The sequence below is a fragment of the Scyliorhinus canicula genome, chromosome 13 (genome assembly GCF_902713615.1).
Source record: "Scyliorhinus canicula chromosome 13, sScyCan1.1, whole genome shotgun sequence".
Lineage (NCBI taxonomy): Eukaryota > Metazoa > Chordata > Chondrichthyes > Carcharhiniformes > Scyliorhinidae > Scyliorhinus > Scyliorhinus canicula.
The window spans coordinates 44,928,711-44,951,113 of NC_052158.1; the positions used below are offsets into that span (position 1 = coordinate 44,928,711).

The 22,403-nt window shown below is 46.7% G+C and overlaps 2 protein-coding genes across 2 annotated transcripts in view; one reads left to right on the forward strand and one right to left on the reverse strand.

Moving 5' to 3' along the window:
• LOC119976643 (zinc finger protein 721-like) overlaps window positions 1-22,403 on the forward strand; it is a 999,221-nt gene that overhangs the window by 575,251 nt on the left and 401,567 nt on the right. The window lies entirely within an intron of this gene.
• The window catches only part of LOC119975583 (zinc finger protein 729-like), a 72,225-nt gene that overhangs the window by 19,292 nt on the left and 30,530 nt on the right, over window positions 1-22,403 (reverse strand). Inside the window, exons 8-9 of the mRNA XM_038815371.1 lie at window positions 17,714-19,170; window positions 3,490-3,568 (exon numbers count right to left, since the gene is read on the reverse strand). Of these exons, the coding sequence (XP_038671299.1) occupies window positions 3,490-3,568; window positions 17,714-19,170 (1,536 nt within the window). The remainder of the gene's footprint in view (window positions 1-3,489; window positions 3,569-17,713; window positions 19,171-22,403) is intronic.

The following is a 22,403-nucleotide window of genomic DNA, read 5'->3' on the forward strand; positions in this document are numbered from 1 at the left end:
TGTCCCAATATTTAGAATCCAATATTTATAAAATCCTCCATTCGTCACACCTTCCCCTGAAAAAAAATGAACCAGCAATGTAAACAGATGGCTTCATTTCTAAAACCCTTTCACGTTAAACAGTTCTTTAGATACATGCTACTTATACTCTACATATCATTTTTGTGGCCAATCCACCTACCCTGCCAATCTTTGGGTTGTGGGGTGAAACCCACGCAGACACCAGGGAGAAGTGCAAACTCCACACGGACAATGATCCAGGGTCGGGATTCGAACCCGGGTCCTCAGCGCCGTAGGCAGCAATGCTAACCACTGTGCCACTACATTTTTAAACAGGCAAAATATAACATGAATCTGGTCGTTAGTCTTCCTGCACTTTCCAGTAGTGATAAAACATCAGCAGTCACATTTTCTTTTCCTACCACATGTAGAATTTGTAAACTAAACTGTTGTAATAATAAACTCCATCTGAATAGTCTTGTGTTTTGGTTTTTAACATTTGTCCAGGAATTTTAATTGATTATTTATAATTTAATTTACTTTTTATTAATTCACGGGATGTGTTAGGCCAGCATTTATTGCTCATCCCTAGTTATCCTTCAGAAGTTGGTGGTGAGTTGCCTTCTTGAACCGCGCGGTCCCGGAGGTAGAGGTACACCCACTGTGCTGTTCCGGAGAGAGTTCCAGGATTTATCCCCAGCAACAGTGAAGGGACGGCGATAGATTTCCAAGTCAGGATGGTGGTGACTTTGAAGGTGCTAGCGTTCCAGGTATCTGCTGCTCTTGTCCTTCGAGATGGTAGCGGTCTTGGGTTTGTAAGGTGCTGTCTAAGGAACCCTTGGTGGTTACTGCAGTGCATCTTGTTGACGGTACACAGGGTATACATGGCTGCCACTGTTCATCGGTGGTGGAGGGTTTGAATGTTTGTGGAAGGAGGAACAATCAAGCGGGCTGTTTTGTCCTGGATGGTATAAAGTTTCTTGAATGTTGTTGCAGCTGCACTCATTCAGGCCTGGAATATTCCATTACACTCCTGACTTGTGCCTTGTAGGACAGGCTTTGGAGGGGGGGGGGGGGGGTCAGGAGGTTAGTTACTCGTCGTAGGATTCCTAGTGTGAGCTGCCCTAGTAGCCACAGTATTAAATGGCTAGTCCAGTTCAGTTCTGATCAATGGCAACCAACAGTGTGTTGATTGTGGGGGATTCAGCGATGGTAATGCCATTGAATGTCAAGGGTGATGGTGAGATCCTTGCTTGTAAGAAATGGTTATTGCCTGGCACTTGTGTGGCGCAAATGTAACTTGTCACTTGCCAGCCCAAGCCTGTTTATTGTCCAGGTCTTGCTGCTTTTGGACATGGACTGCCTCATTATCTGAGGAGTTGCAAATTGGGCTGAACATTGATCAGTCATCCGCAAACATCCCCACTTCTGCCCTTATGATGGAAGGGAGGTCATTGATGAAGCAGATGAAGAGGGGTGGGCCTCGGACACTATCCTGAGGAATTCCTGCAGTGAGACTTGGAGCTGAGATGATTAACCTCAAACCACTACATTTTCCTTTGTGCCAGTAGGATTCCAACCGATAGAGTTTTCCGCTGAATCCAGTTTAGCTTGGATTCTTTGATGTCATACTCTGAGAAATGTTGCCTTGATGTCAAAGGCAGTGACTCTCACCTCAACAACAGCTTCTCCCTGATAATCCTCAATACCGGGGCCCCGCAAGGTTGCATACTTAGCCCCTACTATATCCCTATTCACACGCATGACTGTGGCAAATGTGGCTCCAACTCTATCTACAAGTATGCTATTGACACGAACGTAGTGGTCGGATCTTGAACAACGATGAGTCAGAGTACAGGAGGGAGTTAGAGAACCTAGTGGCGTGGTGTAACAACAACCAATCTCTCCCTCAATGTCAGCAAAACTAAGGAGCTGGTCATTGACTCAAGAAGCGAAGAATCGTACACACCCTGTCTGCATTAATAGTGCCGAGGTGGAGATAGTTGACAGCTTCAAATTTCCAGGTGTGCACATCACCAACAATCTGTCCTGATCCACCCATGTCGACGACACGACCAAGAAAGCTCAACAGCGCCTATACTTCCTCAGGAAACTAAGGAAATTCAGCATTTCCACATTGACACTTAGCAATTTTTTCAGATGCACCAAAGAAAGTATGCATGTCTGGCAAAGAAACTACAGAGTCGTGAACACAACCCAGTCCATCACCCGAAACGATCTCCCATCCATTGACTCTGTCGACACCTCCTGCTGCCTTGGGAACGCAGGCAGCATAATCAAAGGCCCCTTCCATCCAGGATATTCTCTCTTCCAACCACTTCCATCGGGCAGGAGATACAAAACTCTGAGAAAACGTATTAACAGATTCAAAAACATCTTCTCCCCCACTGTTACCAGACTCCTGTATGACACTCTTATGGACTGAATTGATCTCTCCACACATCTTCTCTATTGAATAGTACTTACACTCTGTATGCTTCACCTGATGCCTGTGTCTATGTATTTACATTGTGTATTTATTGTATGTCCTATGTTTTTTATGTATGGAACGATTTGTCTGGACTCCAAGCAGAATAATGCTTTTCACTGTACCTCAGTATATGTGACAATAAATCAAATCCAAAATCTAAATCCACATCCTGCTCGGCTGGCAATCGGCAGCACCACCCAAGGTGCAGGCTGGCTGTCCGACCTGGTGGAATTTCTCATGTTGGAGAAAATAAAATTTGCCATTCGTGGATTGGAAGAAGGCTTCCACAAGCTGCTCACCAACCTGTTTCAAGACCTGTTCATAGCAAGAAACCAGAAGAGTAAGGGGGGTGGGGGAAGAGACACAGATGAGCCACGGGACAGAGAGGAAAGGGGGGCAACAGGAACATAAGGGGCAAGCAAGATGGACAAAGCCCATTGGGCAGCATGGTACACAGTGGTTAACACTGTTGCTTCACAGCGCCAGGTTCGATTCCTGGCTTAGGTCACTGTCTGTGCGGAGTCTGCACGTTCTCCCCGTGTCAGCGTGGGTTTCCTCCGGGCGCTTCGGTTTCCTCCCACAAGTCCCGAAAGACGTGCTTGTTAGGTGAATTGGACATTCTGAATTCCCCCCTCAGTGTACCTGAAGAGGTGCTGGGGTGTGCGACTACGGGATTTTCACAGAAACTTCATTGCAGTGTTAATGTAAGCCTACTTGTGACAATAGATTATTATATTACAAAAGCCGCAGGGGACCGGTCTGAGGTCAAGCTAAGGCCCAAACCAAACTCTAAATAGACGCTTATAAATATATGTTCCGGCCATATTGGGCTATGTAAATATGTATGCCAACTAAGGGGGGGGGGGTGGGGGGGGCCACAGCCACAGTTGCCGTGAAGATACTTGCTTGTGAACATATGTGTTAGATTTTTGGTGCGGTTTTGTAATTTTATAACTTGTTAGATATAAAATATGAAAACTCATAAAAACATTTCAAACCAAAAATGTTGGAACGCCAATACGAAACACAATGTCTCCTTCTGATGTTTGAATATTTTCTTTGGTGAATATTGAGTTCCTAGAAAATACCCAATGGTCTTCAATTCCTTAGTCATCCTCCTGTGGCAGTACAACACCCACATCACTTGCATCAATTGCACCTAAATGGCTTGGCATAAATAGGTGTCATCAACACTGGTGGGGTGGTTAACAGTCTTCAGATTTTCGAATGCCTCCCGTCTACTGAAAATATGTTTTTTTTTTCAGAAGTTCAGTCAGTGGAAACGGAGATGGCAGGGTTGATGGCGACACAAGCGACGTCGAAGGTGTTGGTCGAGGATCAGGAGAACCAGTCTCCTCATTTGCAAAATCTTCAGCAAGAACTGCCTAGTGGATGATCCCATCACAGTCTCCGCCAGAGGTCCCCAGCATCACACATGTCAGTCTTCAGCCAATATGATTCACTCCACATGATAGCAAGAAACGGATGAAGGATACTGCAAGACTATGGGTCCTGATAATATTCCTGCAATAGTACTGAAGACTTGTGCTCCCGCACCCCTAGCCAACCTGTTCCAGTACAGCTACAACACTGGTATCTACCCGGCAATGTGACAAATTACCCAGATGTGTCTTGTACACTAGAAAGAGGACAAATTCAACCCAGCCAATTACCACCCTATCAGTCTACTCTCCATCATCAGCAAAGTGATGGAAGGAGCCATCAACAGTGTTGTCAAAGCGGCACTTACTCAGCAATAACCTGCTCACGGATGCTCAGTATGGGTTCTGCCAGGGTCACTCAGCTCCTAACCACATTACAGCCCTGGTTCAAACATGGAAAAAAGAGCTGAATGCCAGAGGTGAGGTGAGAGTGATTGACATTGAAATCTAGGCATTTGATGAGTATGGCATCAAGGAGCCCTAGCTAAACTGGAGTCAATGGGTATCGGGGGAAAACTGCTGGTTGGAGTCATTCCTGGCACAAAGGAAGATGGTTTCTGGTTGGAGGTCAACCATCTGAGCTCCAGGACATCACTGCAGGAGTTCCTCAGGGTAGTGACCTAGGCCCAACTATCTTCAGCTGCTTCATCAATGATCTGCCTTCCATCATAAGGTCAGAAGTGAGGATGTTTGGAGATGACTGCACAATGTTCAGCACCATTCGCAACTCCTCAGATAATGTTGCAGTCCGGATTAAAATGCAGAAAGACCTGGACAATATCCAGGCTTGAGCTGACAACTGGCAAGTTACATTCGCGCCACACAAATACCTATAAGAGAGGATCTAACCATCGCCCCTTGACATTCAATGTTATTACCACTACTGAAACCTGCACAATCAACATCCTGGAGGTTACCGTTGATCAGAAACTGAACTGGACTAGCCACATTAATACTGTGGATACCAAGGCAGGTCAAGACTAGGATCCTATGACGAGTAACTCACCACCTGACCCCCCAAAGCGTGTCCACTATTTACAAAGCACAAGTCAGAAGTGTAATAGAATATTCTCCACTTGCCTGGATGAGTGCAGCTCAAACAAACACTCAAGAAGCTCAACACCATCCGGGATAAAGCAGCCCGCTTGATTGCTCCCCCTTCAACAAATCTTCAAAACCTCATCACCGTCAAACAGTGGCAGCCATGTGTACCATCTACAAGATGCACAGCAGTAACTCACTAAGGTTCCTTAGACAGCACATTCAAATCTACCACCACTACCATCTAGAAGGACATGGGCAGCAGATACATGGGAACTCCACCACCATAGCTTGGAAATATATCACTGTTCCTTCACTGTTGCTGGGGCAACATCTTGGAACTCCCTCCCTAACAGCACAGTGGGTGTACCTACACCTCAAGGGTTGCAACGGTTCAAGAAGGCAACTCCCCCACCGCCTTCTGAAGGGCAACTAGGGAAATGGGCAATAAATACTAGCCCAACCAGCAACACCCACATCCCATAAATTAATTTTAAAAATATAAAAACAACCCCAAAATGAATCTAATGCAACGGAAATATTAAAAGTTATTATCGGCCACGGCTTAGTTAGCACTCTCGTCTCTGAGTCAGAAGTTGTGGGTTCAAGTCTCACACCAGAGACTTGAGCACTGAGGCTGACACTCCAGTGCAGTACAGTCAGAGGTACCGTCTTTCAGATGAGTAAAAGCAAAACCCCATATAACGGCTGAGGTGAATGCAACAAATTCCATGAGACCATGTTGTCAAAGAGCAGGGAAGTTGTCCCTCATGTCCTAGTCAACATAATTAGCATCACAAAAACAGATCATGTGGCCACATTGCTGTTTGTGGGAGCTTGCTGTGCATTAACTGGCTGTCACGTTTCTGCAGTACAACAGTCCCTTGAATTCAAAAAACACTTTTGTTGGCTGTTAAGTACTTTTGGACACCCGAGTCAGTGAACGTTGATATAAAAACGCACGTCTTTCTTTCTCAGGGAAACATTAGGCTTGTGAATGGGAAATTTTAAACCCACTGATGGAGAAAGAGATAGATAGATAGAGAAATACAGCACAGAACAGGCCCTTCGGCCCACGATGTTGTGCCGAACTTTTGTCCCAGGTTAATCATAGAATTTTGGACACTAAGGGCAATTTTTCATGGCCAATCCACCCAATCTGCACATCTTTGGACTGTGGGAGGAAACCGGAGTACCCGGAGGAAACCCACGCACACACGGGGAAGATGTGCAGACTCCACACAGACAGTGACCCAAGTCGAAATCGAACTTGGGACCCTGGAGCTGTGAAGCAATTGTGCTATCCACAATGCTACCGTGCTGCCCTTAAGAAGAAGTTAATCTACACTCCATTATTCTACCCTAATCCATGTACCTATCCAATAGCCGCTTGAAGGTCCCTAACGTTTCTGACTCAACTACTTCCACAGGCAGTGCATTCCATGCCCCCACTACTCTCTGGGTAAAGAACCTACCTCTGACATCCCCTCTATATCTTCCACCATTTATCTTAAATTTATGTCCCCTTGTAATGGTGCGTTCCACCCGGGGAAAAAGTCTCTGACTGTCAACTCTATCTATTCCCCTGATCATCTTATAAACCTCTATCAAGTCGCCCCTCATCCTTCTCCGTTCTAATGAGAAAAGGCCTAGCACCCTCAACCTTTCCTCGTATGACCTACTCTCCATTCCAGGCAACATCCTGGTAAATCTCCTTTGCACCTTTTCCAAAGCTTCCACATCCTTCCTAAAATGAGGCGACCAGAACTGCACACAGTACTCCAAATGTGGCCTGACCAAGGTTTTGTACAGCTGCATCATCACCTCACGGCTCTTAAATTCAATTCCTCTGCTAATGAACGCTAGCACACCATAGCCCTTCTTCACAGCTCTATCTGACACTTGAATGACAACTTTCAAAGATCTATGAACATAGACCCCAAGATCTCTCTGCTTCTCCACATTGCCAAGAACCCTACCGTTAACCCTGTATTCCGCATTCATATTTTCCTTCCAAAATGGACAACCTCACACTTGTCAGAGTTAAACTCCATCTGCCACTTCTCAGCCCAGCTCTGCATCCTATCTATGTCTCTTTGAAGCCGACAACAGCCCTCCTCACTATCCACAACTCCACCAATCTTCGTATCATCTGCAAATTTACTGACCCACCCTTCAACTCCCTCATCCAAGTCGTTAATGAAAATCACAAACAGCAGAGGACCCAGAACTGATCCCTGCGGTACGCCACTGATAACTGGGCTCCAGGCTGAATATTTGCCATCCATCACCACTCTCTGTCTTCTATCGGTTAGCCAGTTTGTTATCCAACTGGCCAAATTTCCCACTATCCCATGCTTCCTTACTTTCTGCACAAGTCTACAATGGGGAATCTTATCAAATGCCTCACTAAAATCCATGTACACTACATCCATTGCTTTACCTTCATCCACATGCTTGGTCACCTCCTCAAAGAATTCAATAAGACTTGTAAGGCAAGACCTACCCCTCACAAATCCGTGCTGACTATCCCTAATCAAGCAGTGTCTTTCCAGATGCTCAGAAATCCTATCCCTCAGTACCCTTTCCATTACTTTGCCTACTACCGAAGTAAGACTAACTGGCCTGTAATTCCCAGGGTTATCCCTATTCACTTTTTTGAACAGGGGCACGACATTCGCCACTCTCCAATCCTCTGGTACCACCCCTGTTGACAGCGAGGACGAAAAGATCATTGCCAACGGCTCTGCAATTTCATTTCTTGCTTCCCATAGAATCCTTGGATATATCCCGTCAGGCCCGGGGGACTTGTCTATCCTCAAGTTTTCAAAACGCGCAACACATCTTCCTTCCTGACAAGTATCTCCACGAGCTTATCAGTCTGTTTCACACTGTCCTCTCCAACAATATGGCCCCTCTCGTTTGTAAATACTGAAGAAAAATACTTGTTCAAGACCTCTCCTATCTCTTTAGACTCAATACACAATCTCCCACTACTGTCCTTGATCGGACCTACCCTCGCTCTAGTCATCCTCATATTTCTCACATATGTGTAAAAGGCCTTGGGGTTTTCCTTGATCCTACCTGCCAAAGATTTTTCATGCCCTCTCTTAGCTCTCCTAATCCCTTTCTTCAGTTCCCTCCTGGCTATCTTGTATCCCTCCAGCGCCCTGTCTGAACCTTGTTTCTTCAGCCTTACATAAGTCTCCCTTCTTCCTCTTAACAAGACATTCAACCTCTCTTGTCAACCATGGTTCCCTCACTCGACCATCTCTTCCCTGCCTGACAGGGACATACATATCAAAGACACGCAGTACCTGTTCCTTGAACAAGTTCCACATTTCACTTGTGTCCTTCCCTGACAGCCTATGTTCCCAACTTCTGCACTTCAATTCTTGTCTGACAGCATTGTATTTACCCTTCCCCCAATTGTAAACCTTGCCCTGTTGCACGCACCTATCCCTCTCCATAACTAAAGTGAAAGTCACAGAATTGTGGCCATTACCTCCAAAATGCTCCCCCACTAACAAATCTATCATCTGCCTGGTTCGTTACCAAGTACCAAATCCAATATGGCCTCCCCTCTGGTCGGACAATCTACATACTGTGTTAAAAAAGCTTCCTGGACACACTGCACAAACACCACCCCATCCAAACTATTTGATCTAAAGAGTTTCCACTCCATGTTTGGGAAGTTGAAGTCACCCATGACTACTACCCTGTGACTTCTGCACCTTTCCAAAATCTGTTTCCCAATCTGTTCCTCCACATCTCTGTTGCTATTGGGGGGCCTATAGAAAACTCCCAACAAGGTGACTGCTCCTTTCCTATTTCTGACTTCAACCCATATTACCTCAGTAGGCAGATCCCCCTCGAACTGCCTTTCTGTAGCTGTTATACTATCTCTAATTAACAATGCCACCCCCCCCCCCCCCCCCACCTCTTTTACCATCCTCCCTAATCTTGTTGAAACATCTATAACCAGGGACCTCCAACAACCATTTCTGTCCCTCTTCTATCCAAGTTTCCGTGATGGCCACCACATCGTAGTCCCAAGTACCTATCCATGCCTTAAGTTCACCCACCTTATTCCTGATGCTTCTTGCATTAAAGTATACACACTTCAACCCATCTCCTTGCCTGCAAGTACTCTCCTTTGTCAGTGTTACCTTCCCCACTGCATCACTACGTGCTTTGGCTTCCTTAGTTGCTGGACTACAAATCCGGTTCCCATTCCCCTGCCAAATTAGTTTAAACCCTCCCGAAGAGTACTAGAAAACCTCCCCCCCCCCAGGAAATTGGTGCCCCTCTGATTCAGATGCAACCCGTCCTGCTTGTACAGGTCCCACCTTCCCCAGAATGCGCTCCAATTATCCAAATACCTGAAGCCTTCCCTCCTACACCATTCCTGCAGCCACGTGTTCAACTGCACTCTCTCCCTATTCCTAGCCTCGCTATCACGTGGCACCGGCAACAAACCAGAGATGACAACTCTGTCTGTCCTGGCCTTTAACTTCCAGCCTAACTCCCTAAACTTGTTTATTACCTCCACACCCTTTTTCCTACCTACGTCGTTGGTACCAATGTGCACGACGACTTCTGGCTGCTCACCCTCCCCCTTCAGGATCCTGAAGACACGATCCGAGACATCCCTGGCTCTGGCACCCGGGAGGCAACATACCTTTCGGGAGTCTCGCTCGTGACCACAGAATCTCCTATCTATTCCCCTAACCATTGAATCTCCTATTACTATTGCTTTTCTATGCTCCCACCTTCCCTTCTGAGCCCCAGAGCCAGACTCAGTGCCAGAGACCTGGCCGCTGGGGCCTTTCCCCGGTAGGTCATCCCCCCCAACAGCATCCAAAACGGTATACTTGTTTTGAAGGGGAACGGCCACGAGGGATCCCTGCACTGTCTGCCTGTTAGTTTTCTTTCCCCTGACTGTAACCCAGCTACTCTTGGGTGTGGCTACCTCCCTGTAACTCTATACTAACTCTGTAAAGTATACCAGCTACAGTGACATTACAAATATATTGTGTACAGGATTCTTACCGTAGGCTCCTGAGTGTTTCAGTGAATAGAAGAACATTACAGCACTGGAACAGGCCCTTCGGCCTACAAAGCCTGCGCCAATCCAAATATTTAGACTGACTATTTATAGCACAATTTTTTTTTGAAATTTTTTTAATTGGCTTTTCTCATATTTATAAAGTTATGTATACATTACACTTTTCTTGCCTGCACTAATTTACTTTATTTTACAGAGAGGTTTGCTTTGTCCTTCATTTAACTAACTCTATGTACATTTTGTTGCCCTCTGGATCGGTCTATGATTCCCCCCCCTGCCACCCCCCACCTGCCCATTGGTTTCAGCACCCTTCCTCTTCTCTTGTGGTTTGTCCACCTTCCCCCCCCCCCCCCCCCCCCCCCCCCCACCCCCCCAACCCCGGGTTGCACAGTCTTTTGGTTCCTCATCTTCTTTTTTCTTAGCTTACTCCTCGTTGCTGGCCTCGAACAGGTTTTGGAACAGGCCAACAAACTGCCCCCAAGTATCCAGGAAGCCTTCCTCTGACCCTCGGATGGTGTACTTAATCTTCTCCAGGTGGAGAAATTCCAAGAGGTCAGCGAGCCAGTCTGCAGCTGTGGGTGGTGCTGCCGATCGCCAGCCGACCAGATTCTCCGGCGTGCGATTAGGGAAGCGAAAGCAAGGGCGTTGGCCCCTTCCCCATGTGTAGCTCTGGCTGCTCTGATACCCCGAAGATTGCCACTATTGGGCATGGCTTCACCCTCACCTCCACAACCTTGGACATTGCCTTGGAGAGGGCTGTCCAGAACCCAGCATGCTTGGGACAAACCCAGAACATGTGGGTGTGGTTAGCTAGGCCCCTCTGGCACCGCTCACATTTGTCCTCCACCTCCGGCAAGAACCTGCTCATTCGAGTTCTGGTCCGGTGCACTCTGTGCACCACTTTCAGCTGTATTAGGCTTAGCCTTGCGCAGGAGGAGGTGGAGTTCGCCCTGCTCAGTGCTTCCCTCGAGAATCCCAATCCTCTGTCCCCAGTTCGTCCTCCCATTTTTGTCTGGTCTCGTCCAGTGGTATTCGAGCTCTGTCCATTAGGTGTCTGTATATTTTCCCACATAGCCCCTCCTTCTCATTGCTTGTGCCTCAGGTCCTCTAATAGTGTGTTTTCTGGGGCCCCGGGGTACCCTACTGTCTCTTTATGGAGGAAGTGTTTTATTTAGAGCTGTCTCAATTCCTTTTCTTTTGCTACTTTCCGCTTCCTCGTCAGATCTTCCAGTGTCGCCAGTCTGCACCCTACGTAGAAGTCCCCGATCGTCAGTGTGCCACTGTCCCGCTTCCATCTTTTGAAGGTGGTATTGGCATGGCGGGAGGGGGGTGAATTTGTGATTGCCGCAGATGGGGGCCATTTTGGTTATCCCGAAGTGCTGTCTCAACTGGGTCCATGTTCTCAGAGTGGCTGCTACCACTGAGCTCGTTGTGTACCTTGTTGAGGAGGGTGGGAGTGCTGCTGTAGCCAGGGCCCGGAGGGTCGTTCCTTTACCGGATGCCTCTTCCATTTGTACCCAATCTGTGTTGGGTTCTTGTACCCATCCACTCACTTTTTCTGCCGTTGCTGCTCAGTAGTAGTATTGTAGGTTCCGTAGAACCAAACCCCCTCTGACTTTTCCTCTTTGCGGTGTCGGTTTGGGAATTCCCAGGTTCTTCCCCCCCCCCCGCCACCCACCCACACACACACACATACAAACAACATGATTAGACTGTCTACGTTTGGAAAAAGACCTTGGGGATGAAGATCGGTATGGATCTAAACAGGAACAGGAACCTTGGCAGTACGTTCACCTTAATCGTCTGCACTCTCCCCACCAGGGAGAGTGGAAGTGAGCCCCACTGTTGAAGGTCTCTTCTTACTTCCTTCACCAGGCTGGTCAGGTTCCACTTGTGGATCTGTGTCCAGTCTCTGGCTATTTGGATCCCCAGGTAATTGAATCTGTTCTGGGCTGTTTTAAACGGGAGCCCCTTCAGCTCTGTCCCTTCCCCTTTTGGGTTCACTGGGAATACCTCGCTTTTGTCCAGATTAAGTTTGCAGCCCGAGAAGATTCCAAACTCTTTCAGTATTTGTAGTATTGCCTTCAGTCCCTCCTGTGGCTTCGAGGCACAGAGGAACAGGTCATCTGCATAGAGTGAAACTCTGTGCTCTCTGTCCCCTCTCCGGATTCTTTTCCAGCTCTTTGCGTCCTGCAGGGCTATCACCAGGGGTTCGATCGCTATTGCGAACAAGACTGGGGACAAGGGCCAACCCTGTCTTATTCCTCTCTGTAGCTGGAAGTATTCAGAGCTGGTGGTGTTAGTTCGGACATTCGCTTTGGGAGCGTTGTACAGGAGCCTCACACAGGCGGTGAATCCCAAACCGTTCCAGTACCTCGAGGATGTAGTTCCATTCGACTCTGTCGAAGGCTTTTTCTGCGTCCAGGGAGACGATCACCTCTAGTGTTCTCTCTCCGGGGGGTACTTATTGCATAAATGATCTGTATCACTCCATTCCCCGCCCGTTTGTGTGTCTATCAAGATGCATCTTAACCGTTGCTATCGTGCCTACCTCCACTGGCAACACGTTCCAGGCACCTACCACCCTTTGCGTGAAAAACTTTCTCCATACATCCCCCTCTCACCTTGAACCTGTGCCCCCTTGTAACATAGTCTCCCACCCTGGGAGAAACTATATAAAGTCAGAGATGATATCACAGCTGTGATTAAGGAGGGCACGATGGAGGATTCGAGCACTGAGGCAATATAGATAGAACTAAGAAATAGGAAGGGTGCAGTAACATTGTTGGGACTTTACTATAGGCCTCCCAAAAGCGAGCGTGAAGTAGAGGTACAAATATGTAGACAGATTATAGGACAATGTAGGAGCAATAGGGTGGTTGTGATGGGAGATTTTAACTTCCCCAACATTGAATGGGACTCATGTAGTGTTGGAGGCGTAGATGGAGCAGAATTTGTAAGGAGCATCCAGGAGAGTATTTTAGAGCAGTATGTAAATAGTCCAACTCGGGAAGGGGCCATACTTGACCTGGTATTGGGGAATGATCCCGGCCAGGTGGTTGGCGTTTCAGTTGGCGAGTACTTTGGGAATAGCGATCACAATTCCATAAGTTTTAGAATACTCATGGACAAAGATGAGAGTGGTCCTAAAGGAAGAGTTCTAAATGGGGGAAAGGGCAACTACAACAAAATTCGGCAGGAGCTCGGGAATGTGGATTGGTAGCAGCTGTTTAAAGGTAAATCCACATTTGAAATGTGGGAGTCTTTTAAAGAAAGGTTGGTTAGAGTGCAGGACAGACATGTTCCTGTGAAAATGAGAGATAGAAATGGCAAGATTAGAGAACCATGGATGACGGGTGGAATTGTGAGACTAGCTAAGATGAAAAAGGAAGCATATGTAAGATCGAGGCGACTCAAAACTGATGAAGCTTTGGAGGAATATCGGGAAAGTAGGACAAATCTCAAACGCACAATAAAGAGGGCTAAAAGGGGTCATGAAATATCTTTGGCTAACAGGGTTAAGGAAAATCCCAAAGCCTTTTATTTGTATATAAGGAGCAAGAGGGTAACTAGAGAAAGGATTGGCCCACTCAAAGACAAAAGAGGGAATTTATGCGTGGAGTCAGAGGAAATGAGTGAGCTTCTTAATGAGTAGTTTGCATTGGTATTCACCAAGGAGAGGGACATGATGGATGTTGAGGCTAGGGATGGATGTTTAAATACTCTAGGTCATGTCGGCATAAGGAAGGGGGAGGTTTTGGGTATTCTAAAAGGCATAAGGTGGACAAGTCCCCAGGACCGGATGGATCTATCCCAGGTTACTGAGGGAAGCGAAGGACGAAATAGCTGGGGCCTTAACAGATATCTTGGCAGCATCCTTGAGCACGGGTGAGGTCCTGAAGGACTGGAGAATTGCTAATGTTGTCCCTTTGTTTAAGAAGGGTAGCAGGGATAATCCAGGGAATTATAGACCTGTGAGCTTGACGTCAGTGGTAGGCAAACTGTTGGAGAAGATACTGAGGGATAGGATCTATTCACATTTGGAAGAAAATAGACTTATCAGTGATAGGCAGCATGGTTTTGTGCAGGGAAGGTCATGTCTTACAAACCTAATAGAATTCTTTGAGGAAGTGACAAAGTTAATTGATGAGGGAAGGGCTGTAGATGTCATATACATGGACTTCAGTAAAGCATTTGATAAAGTTTCCCATGGCAGGTTGATGGAAAAAGTGAAGTTGTATGGGGTTCAGGGTGTACTAGCTAGATGGATAAAGAACTGGCTGGGCAACAGGAAACAGAGAGTAGTGGTGGAAGGGAGTGTCTCAAAATAAAGAAAGGTGACTAGTGGTGTTCCACAGGGATCCGTGCTCGGACCACTGTTGTTTGTGATATATATAAATGATCTGGAAAAAGGTATAAGTGGTCTGATGAGCAAGCTTGCAGATGATACTAAGATTGGTGGAGTTGCAGATTGCGAGGCAGACTGTCAGAGAATACAGCAAAATAGAGATAGATTGGAGAGTTGGGCAGAGAAATGGCAGATGGAGTTCAATCCAGGCAAATGCGAGGTGATGCATTTTGGAAGATCTAACACAAGAGCAGACTATATGGTCAATGGAAGAGTCCTGGAGAATATTGATGTCCAGAGAGATCTGGGAGTTCAGGTCCATTGTACCCTGAAGGTGGCAACGCAGGTTGATAGAGTGGTCAATAAGGCATACAGCATGCTTGCCTTCATCGGACGGGGTATTGAGTACAAGAGTCGGCAGGTCATGTTACAGTTGTATCGGACTTTGGTTAGGCCACATTTGGAATACTGCGTGCAGTTCTGGTCACCACATTACCAGAAGGATGTGGATGCTTTAGAGAGGGTGCAGAGGAGGTTCACCAGGATGTTACCTGGTATGGAGGGTGCTAGCTATGAAGAAAGGTTGAGTAGATTAGGATTGTTTTCGTTGGAAAGATGGAGGTTGAGGGGAGACCTGATTGAGGTCGACAAAATTATAAGAGGTATGGACAGGGTGGATAGCAACAAGCTTTTTCCAAGAGTGGGGGTGTCAGTTACAAGGGGTCACGATTTCAAGGTGAGAGGTGAAAAGTTTAGATCATAGAATTTACAGTGCAGGAGGCCATTCGGCCCATCGAGTCTGCACCGGCTCCTGGAAAGAGCACCCTACCCAAGGTTAACACCTCCACCCTATCCCCATAACCCAGTAACCCCAACCAACATTAAGGGCAATTTTGGATACTGAGGGCAATTTATCATGTCTAATCCACCTAACTTGCACATCTTTGGACTGTGGGAGGAAACCGGAGCACCAGGAGGAATCCCACGCACACACGGGGAGGATGTGCAGAGTCCGCACAGACAGTGACCCAAGCCGGAATCGAACCTGGGACCCTGGAGCTGTGAAGCGATTGTGCTATCCACAATGCTACCGTGCTGCCCACCAATGCTACCGTGCTGCCCACTTTAAGGGAGATGTGCGTGGAAAGTTTTTTACACAGAGGGTGGTGGGTGCCTGGAATGCTTTGGCAGCTGAGGTGGTAGAGGCGGGTACGATAGCATCATTTAAGATGCATCTGGACAGACATATGAACGGGTGGGGAACAGAGAGAAGTAGATCTTGGTAAATAGGCAACAGGTTTAGATAAAGGATCTGGATTGGCACAGGCTGGGAGGGCCGAAGGGCCTGTTCCTGTGCTGTAATTATCTTTGTTCTTTTGTTTTTAAACTTCTCACTATTCACCCTGTCTATACCTCCCGTCATTTTGCAGACGTCAATCAGGTCTCCCCTCAGCCTCCGTCTTTCCAACGAAAACAATCTGCGTTTATTCAACCTCTCATCATAGTTAACACCCTCCAGACCAGGCAAAATCCTGGTAAACCTACTTTGCACTCTCTCCAAAGCATCATGTCTTTCTGGTAGTGTGGCGACTAGAACAATACTCAATATACCAAATGTGGCCGAACTGAAGTTTTATACAACTGTAACATGACCTGCCAACTCTTGTACTCAATGCCCGGCCGATGAAGGCAAGCATACTGTATGCCTTCTTAACTATCTTATCCACTTGCATTGCCACTTTCATGGAACTATGGACCTGAACACCCAGATCCCTCTACATGTCAATGCTCCTAAGGGTTCTGCCATTTACTGTATAATTCATACCTGAATTTGATATTCCAAAATGCATTCCCCGCCCGTTCACGTGCCTATCAAGATACATCTTGACCGTTTCATTTGTCCGGATTGATCTGCCCAACTCTCCAATTATCTATATTCTGTTTATTCTCTGACAGTCCCCTTCACTATCTGCAGCTCCACCAACTTGCTAATCAGGCCATCTACAGTTTCCTTCAGATCCTTTATAGGTATATTACAAACAACAGTGATCTGAGCACTGATCCCTGTGGAACACCACTAGTTACAGATTTCCATCCTGTTGCCAAGCACGTTCTTTATCCATCTAGGAATACACCATGCTGACAAATTAGGTCATTTGGGTGAATTCAAAAAGTGAATTTAATATGAGCTATAAATCTGTTCAGAAGATTGATAAAACATCAGACAAACACCACAATGTTTGGCTTAGTGGAAACTTTGGATTAATTAAAATATCAAAACATTTGAAAATGTTTTTTCTGACTCTAATCCATGCCCATTCCTGAGACGTAACTCACTTTACCAGCACAGGGGGCACAGCATTAAAATTAAAGCTGGTGTTTTCAGCTACGTTGTGAAGAAGTGACAACAAGGTAGGTCGTGCAGGAGTCTCTGAGTGAATCTCACTGTACAACAGTGTTTAGTTTTGAATATTGATGAGTGATAGTTGATCTGGGGGTTCAGCCAACACCAAGCCATGGCACCACAGCTCTGTTCGAGTGGCTATTCAGCAGGTGTAGACCCAGACAGTGAATGTTGAGAGGCAATAGAGACTGTCACAGCCGAGACACATCCTGCCCTCCCCCTGACTTCCCAGCTGGAGTCACTGATGAGGAACGGGATTCCTGGCTGATTCTCCCCTCTGGACATGCTGAGGCTAATTGAAGTCCCTCCATTACTACCCCAGGAATGGCTCCTCCCCCGCATGCTTGTGCTGGTAGATCAGAAGCTGAAGCCTTTCCAACCACTGAGTATCTGATTGTCTTCTTGGTCAGAGTGAGAGTCAGTGAGTGACTTGTCCCTGACGCTGCACTGAAAAGATGCTGAGTTTATACAGCAGCTTCTATACAAATTGATGTCTTCTTTTAGTGACGTTTGGCGATCGGATCAAAGGTTAAATTGCCCTTCTTGAAAAAATTGGACTGATGGTGGGAGAGGTTGGAGACAGACACTGCTGAGACAGACAGTGCTTTGGAACGACAGCTCCCCTGTGTGAGCATTGGAGGGTGAATACCACAGACAACTCTCAGTGTAAGGGAAGCAAGTGAGCTGGCTCCAAGTGGGTGTGGAGATGTTGCTGTTTGGCAAGAGAGGAGGAGCAGCTGAAACAATTTTGGCACACGTCATACTGAAAGGGTTTGTTTCCCGTGTGGATTCACTGATGTTCCAGGATTGTGTGATCGGTTCATTAGAGAACTCACACCGATAGGGTTTCTCCCCATTTGAGTGTGTTGATGGATCAGGAGATACACTGACTGTGTGAATGTCTTGTTGCATCCCTCACCATTGAATTGCTTCTCCCCTATATGGGTCTGTTGGTGTTTTGAATGTTGTTGACTGTGCTTGGTCGCACTCCTCATGTCTGAAGGGTTTCTTCCCTATGTGGTGCCTCTGGTGCTTCAGGAGTGCGGAAGAGTGCGTGAAAGCCTTCTCACAAATATCACACTTGAAGGGCTTCTCCCCTGTGTGCATCCTCTGGTGCTTCAGGAGATCAGAGGATTGAGTGAAAGCTTTGTCACAAATATCACATTTGAAGGGCTTCTCTCCTGTGTGAATCCTCTGATGTATCAGGAGAGTTGAAGACGTTGCAAAAGCTTTATCACAAACCTCACATTTGAAGGGTTTCACCCCAGTATGCACATGCTGGTGCATATGGAGGCTCCATGATTTTGAGAATGATTTGTTGCACAGCTCACACCTGAACAGTTTCTCACCTGTGTGAGTGCGTTTGTGTGCACGGAGGTTCGAAGACTGCGAGAATGATTTATCGCACACCTCACAATTGAACGGTTTCTCTCCTGTGTGACTGCGCTGGTGATTAACCAGGTCCGATAATCGTGCAAAGTCCTTGTTACATATCTCACATGTGAATGGTTTCTCCCCTGTGTGAATGCGCCTGTGATATGCCAGAATTGATAATCGTGCAAATTTCTTGTCACAGACCTCACACTGGAATGGCTTCTCGCCTGTATGAATGTGCTGGTGTGCACGGAGGTGAGATGAGTGTGAGAATGATTTGTCACACACCTCGCACTTGAACGGTTTCTCTCCTGTGTGAAGGCGGCGGTGATATACCAGGTGTGATAATCGTGCAAAGTTTTTGTGACACACCTCACACGTGAACGGTTTCTCCCCAGTGTGAATGCGTTGGTGTATGCTGAAGTGAGATAAGTGTGAGAATGAACTGTCGCACACCTCACACTTGAATGGCTTTTCTCTTGTGTGACTGTTCCTGTGATTCACCAGGGTTGATAACTGTACAAAGCTCTTGTTACACACCTCACACTGGAACGGTTTCTCCCCAGTGTGGGTGTGTTGGTGATTCAGGAGCGTCCATGAGTCTGTGAACGCTTTGTCACACAACTCACACTTGAACGGTTTCTCCTCACTGTGGGTACGTTGATGTCTTCGGAAGGCAGATGAATGCGAGAATGATTTGTCACAGACCTCGCATGTGAATGGTTTCTCTCCTGTGTGAATGCGGCGGTGATTCACTAGGCCTGATGATTGTGTAAAGCTTTTGTTACACACCTCACACTTAAATGGTCTCTCCCCGGTGTGAATGCGCCGGTGATTCACGAGTGTTGAAGACTGTGCAAAGACTTGGTTACAAACATTGCACTTGAAGGGTTTCTCCCCGGTGTGAATCCTCTGATGTATCAGGAAGGACGTTGAATTTGTGAAGGATCTGTCACATACCTCACACTTGAATGGTTTCTCATCCATGTGGCTGTCCTTGCGTTATAGGTGGGAGAGTAGTTTGGTGCACCATGTATGTTAGGAGATCTTCTGAGCCTCTGAAGCCCTCCTCACGCTGGAACAGCCTCTCACCTGGAGGAATGGGTCAGTTGTTCTTGAGGCTCGATAAATGATTGAAGCTCTCACCACACTTGGAGCCCCCTTATAGTTCTTCCCAATCTCACCCTGACCGATCACCCACAGCCAAACCTTCAGAAAGGTTGATTCTGATGGAAGGTTCCACACCACTGACCAGTTTCAGATCTGATGATATGTCAAAGCTCCCCTGATCTGACCGATTTCCAGATGATGGTTTCACTGCCCAACCTTCTCTGTGTTGAGCAATGTTGTGAAGGGACTGGATGTCTTCTCACAGTTGTGAAATTGTTCTTTGGGTGATGGTCAGGATCTATCTGCGGTGTCTATCCTCTCTGTAGTCACTTGTATGGTATAGTGCAATCTTTCTGTAAAACAGGAAAAGGAAACGTGATTTCCTCCAACTCTCTCTTCTCCTTTACTGAAGGAGCTGACTCCTTAGTTAATAATAATCGCTTATTGTCATAAGTAGGTTTCAATGAAGTTACTGTGAAAAGCCCCTAGTCGCCACATTCCGGCGCCTGTTTGGGGAGGCCGGTACGGGAATTGAACCCGCGTTCTTGGCATTGTTCTGCATTGCAAGCCAGCTATTTAGCCCACTGTGCTAAACCAGCCTGCCACAATGAGTGCCAGTCTGCTATTCCCCTGTGTGGGAGATCAGATCTCTTTTTCCTCACTTGACTGTCACACACCCTCTGTTTCCAGCAGGGACACTGAATAGTGACCAGGAGCAGACAATGTGGCTACTTTCTTTCCTCCATACAGTCCCCATCTTTCCAGTCACCATTCGGGCAATGGAAAGACAATTGGGCTGAATATAGAATAGTCAATTCACTCTGAGCTTGAATAACTGAATGGTATCAATCCGGAAACATCCCACACTCCTCCCTCATCATCCCTGGGAATGTCCTATCCCACCAGCAGGTGGGGAAGTCTCAATATTGACTCCATGGAGTCTCATGGCTTCAAGTCAAACAAGTTCAACGAAAACTACCACTCCCCTCCCATCTGATGAATGAGTACTCCACCATGATAATCATCACTGGGGAAGTAGACTAAGGTCAAAATCCCAAAACTGGATGTCCACGAGGTGCAGCGAGCCATCAGCAGCAGCAGGATTGAATCCACCACAATCTCACAGCCTGGCACAGCCCTCATTCCATGATTATCATCAAACCAGTAGACAGACATGTCAGGGGCAGTTTTCAGTAAACTTTAGAGTCCTTTGAACCTAGTGTAGGTTATCATTTTAGAAACTGCATCCACCGCCCTATCAGATAGTGAATTTCAAATCTTAACCATACGTTGTGCAAAAAGATTTTGCCTAAAGTCGCCTGATTCTTTTCCAATCATTATTTATCTGTAACCTCAAGTTATCGACTCTTCTGCAAATGGAAACAGTTTCTCTTTATTTACTCTGTGCAAATCCCTCATGATTTTAAACCGCTCCAACACTCTTAGCTTTCTCTGCTCTGAGGTTAACAATCCCAAGGGCAGCACGGTGGCACAGTGGGTTAGCCCAGTTGCCTCACAGCGCGAGGTCCCAGGTTCGATCCTGGCTCTGGGTCACTATCCGTATGGAGTTTGCACATTCTCCACATGTTTGCGTGGGTTTCGCCCCCACAAACCAAAGATGTGCAGGGTGGGTGGATTGGCCACGCTAAATTGCCCCTTAATTGGAAAAAATGAATTGAGCACTCTACATTTATTCAAAAAAACATTCCCAGCTTCTCCAGTCTACCCTCGTAACTGTAATCCCTCAATCCTGGAACATTCCAGTAAACCTCTTCCATACCCTCCCAGAAAAATCAGAGATGGGGTGGGGGGGCGAAGGTCTTTGAGGGATTTGAAATGACAGGAAACATCCAGATCCCAACACAGACAGAACTGACTATTCACAGTCCACAGGATAGTAACCAGCTCCCAACACACACACAACTCAACAATAGGAAATCAGTGAGAATCCTCAGACACTCTGCCCCTCCCAGATAATTACACCTCACCTTCTCATATTCAGTAATGAACCATCAACAAAACTCAGCCTGTAAATCAGAAGGGAAATGCTCCCAATAAACACCCTCAATATCCAACAAACAGCCAATCAAACAGCTCAGCACAAAGCACCGAGTAAACAGGTTTCTGAGCTGGATCTTCTTACACAGCATAAGGGGCATTTCCACACCAGATTGCCCACAAGATAGTCAGACTGTCTGAACATTAGTGTGGATATTGTGCAATGTAATGATTGTAAATTGTGCTCCTTCACTCACCATCTCCTGACTTGGTTTTGAGTCCCTACAGGAAGTGAAGCAGCTGTGGTAGAGGAAGAGGAGAGAATGGGCAGAGTGGGTGGGCTCTCTGATTGACGCCTCCCACAGACAATCCAAATATTTCTGCAGCAACAGGAGTTTCCTGAAGTTTGGGAAACTGACCGGGAAAACGGAGGCGACTTTGAGCAGCAGATCAGGTGGGGATTTAAACTTGTCATTGTCCCATCTGAATAAAACCTCACTTATTGCAGTTCTCAGTTCCCCTGGTAAACGTTGACAGAGATTTCTCGTGGGAATAGCATTCTTCATACTCGGAGGCTTTCAAACTGCCATCATCAGTGTTGGATGTGGAGTCTCGGATGTGTTTGACAGCAGATCCGAAGAACAACTGAGTAATGTTTTCTCTTATCCATACAATAGCGCTCTCTCTTAACCTGGTGGCCCCCTTCTCCCCCCAACAATCCTTCCTCTCCTCACTGTGGTAAACCACTGAACATACATTACATGTATTATGGTACACTGCCAGTGTACTCCAGTTATTATGGTAAATCCCGGCCTGCTGGCTCCACCCAGCAGGCTCTGTATAAAAGTGTACGCTCTCCTGCACTGCCCCCATTCTTGGGTCCATCTGCCAGAGGCTTTACATCTCGCACAATAAAGCTACAATAGTTCACCATTCATTGAGTGGTCATTGATGTACATCAATTTATTGTGCTAGAATTTTGAAGATGAATGTCTTACTCAAGCCGGATCGCTTGGAGCTGAACCCACACGCAGCCGACGCCTCAGCAACTTTTGAGCACTGGCTAGTCTGCTTTGAAGGATATCTCAGAGCATCCGCTGAAGTCATCTCAGACCCACAGCAGCTCC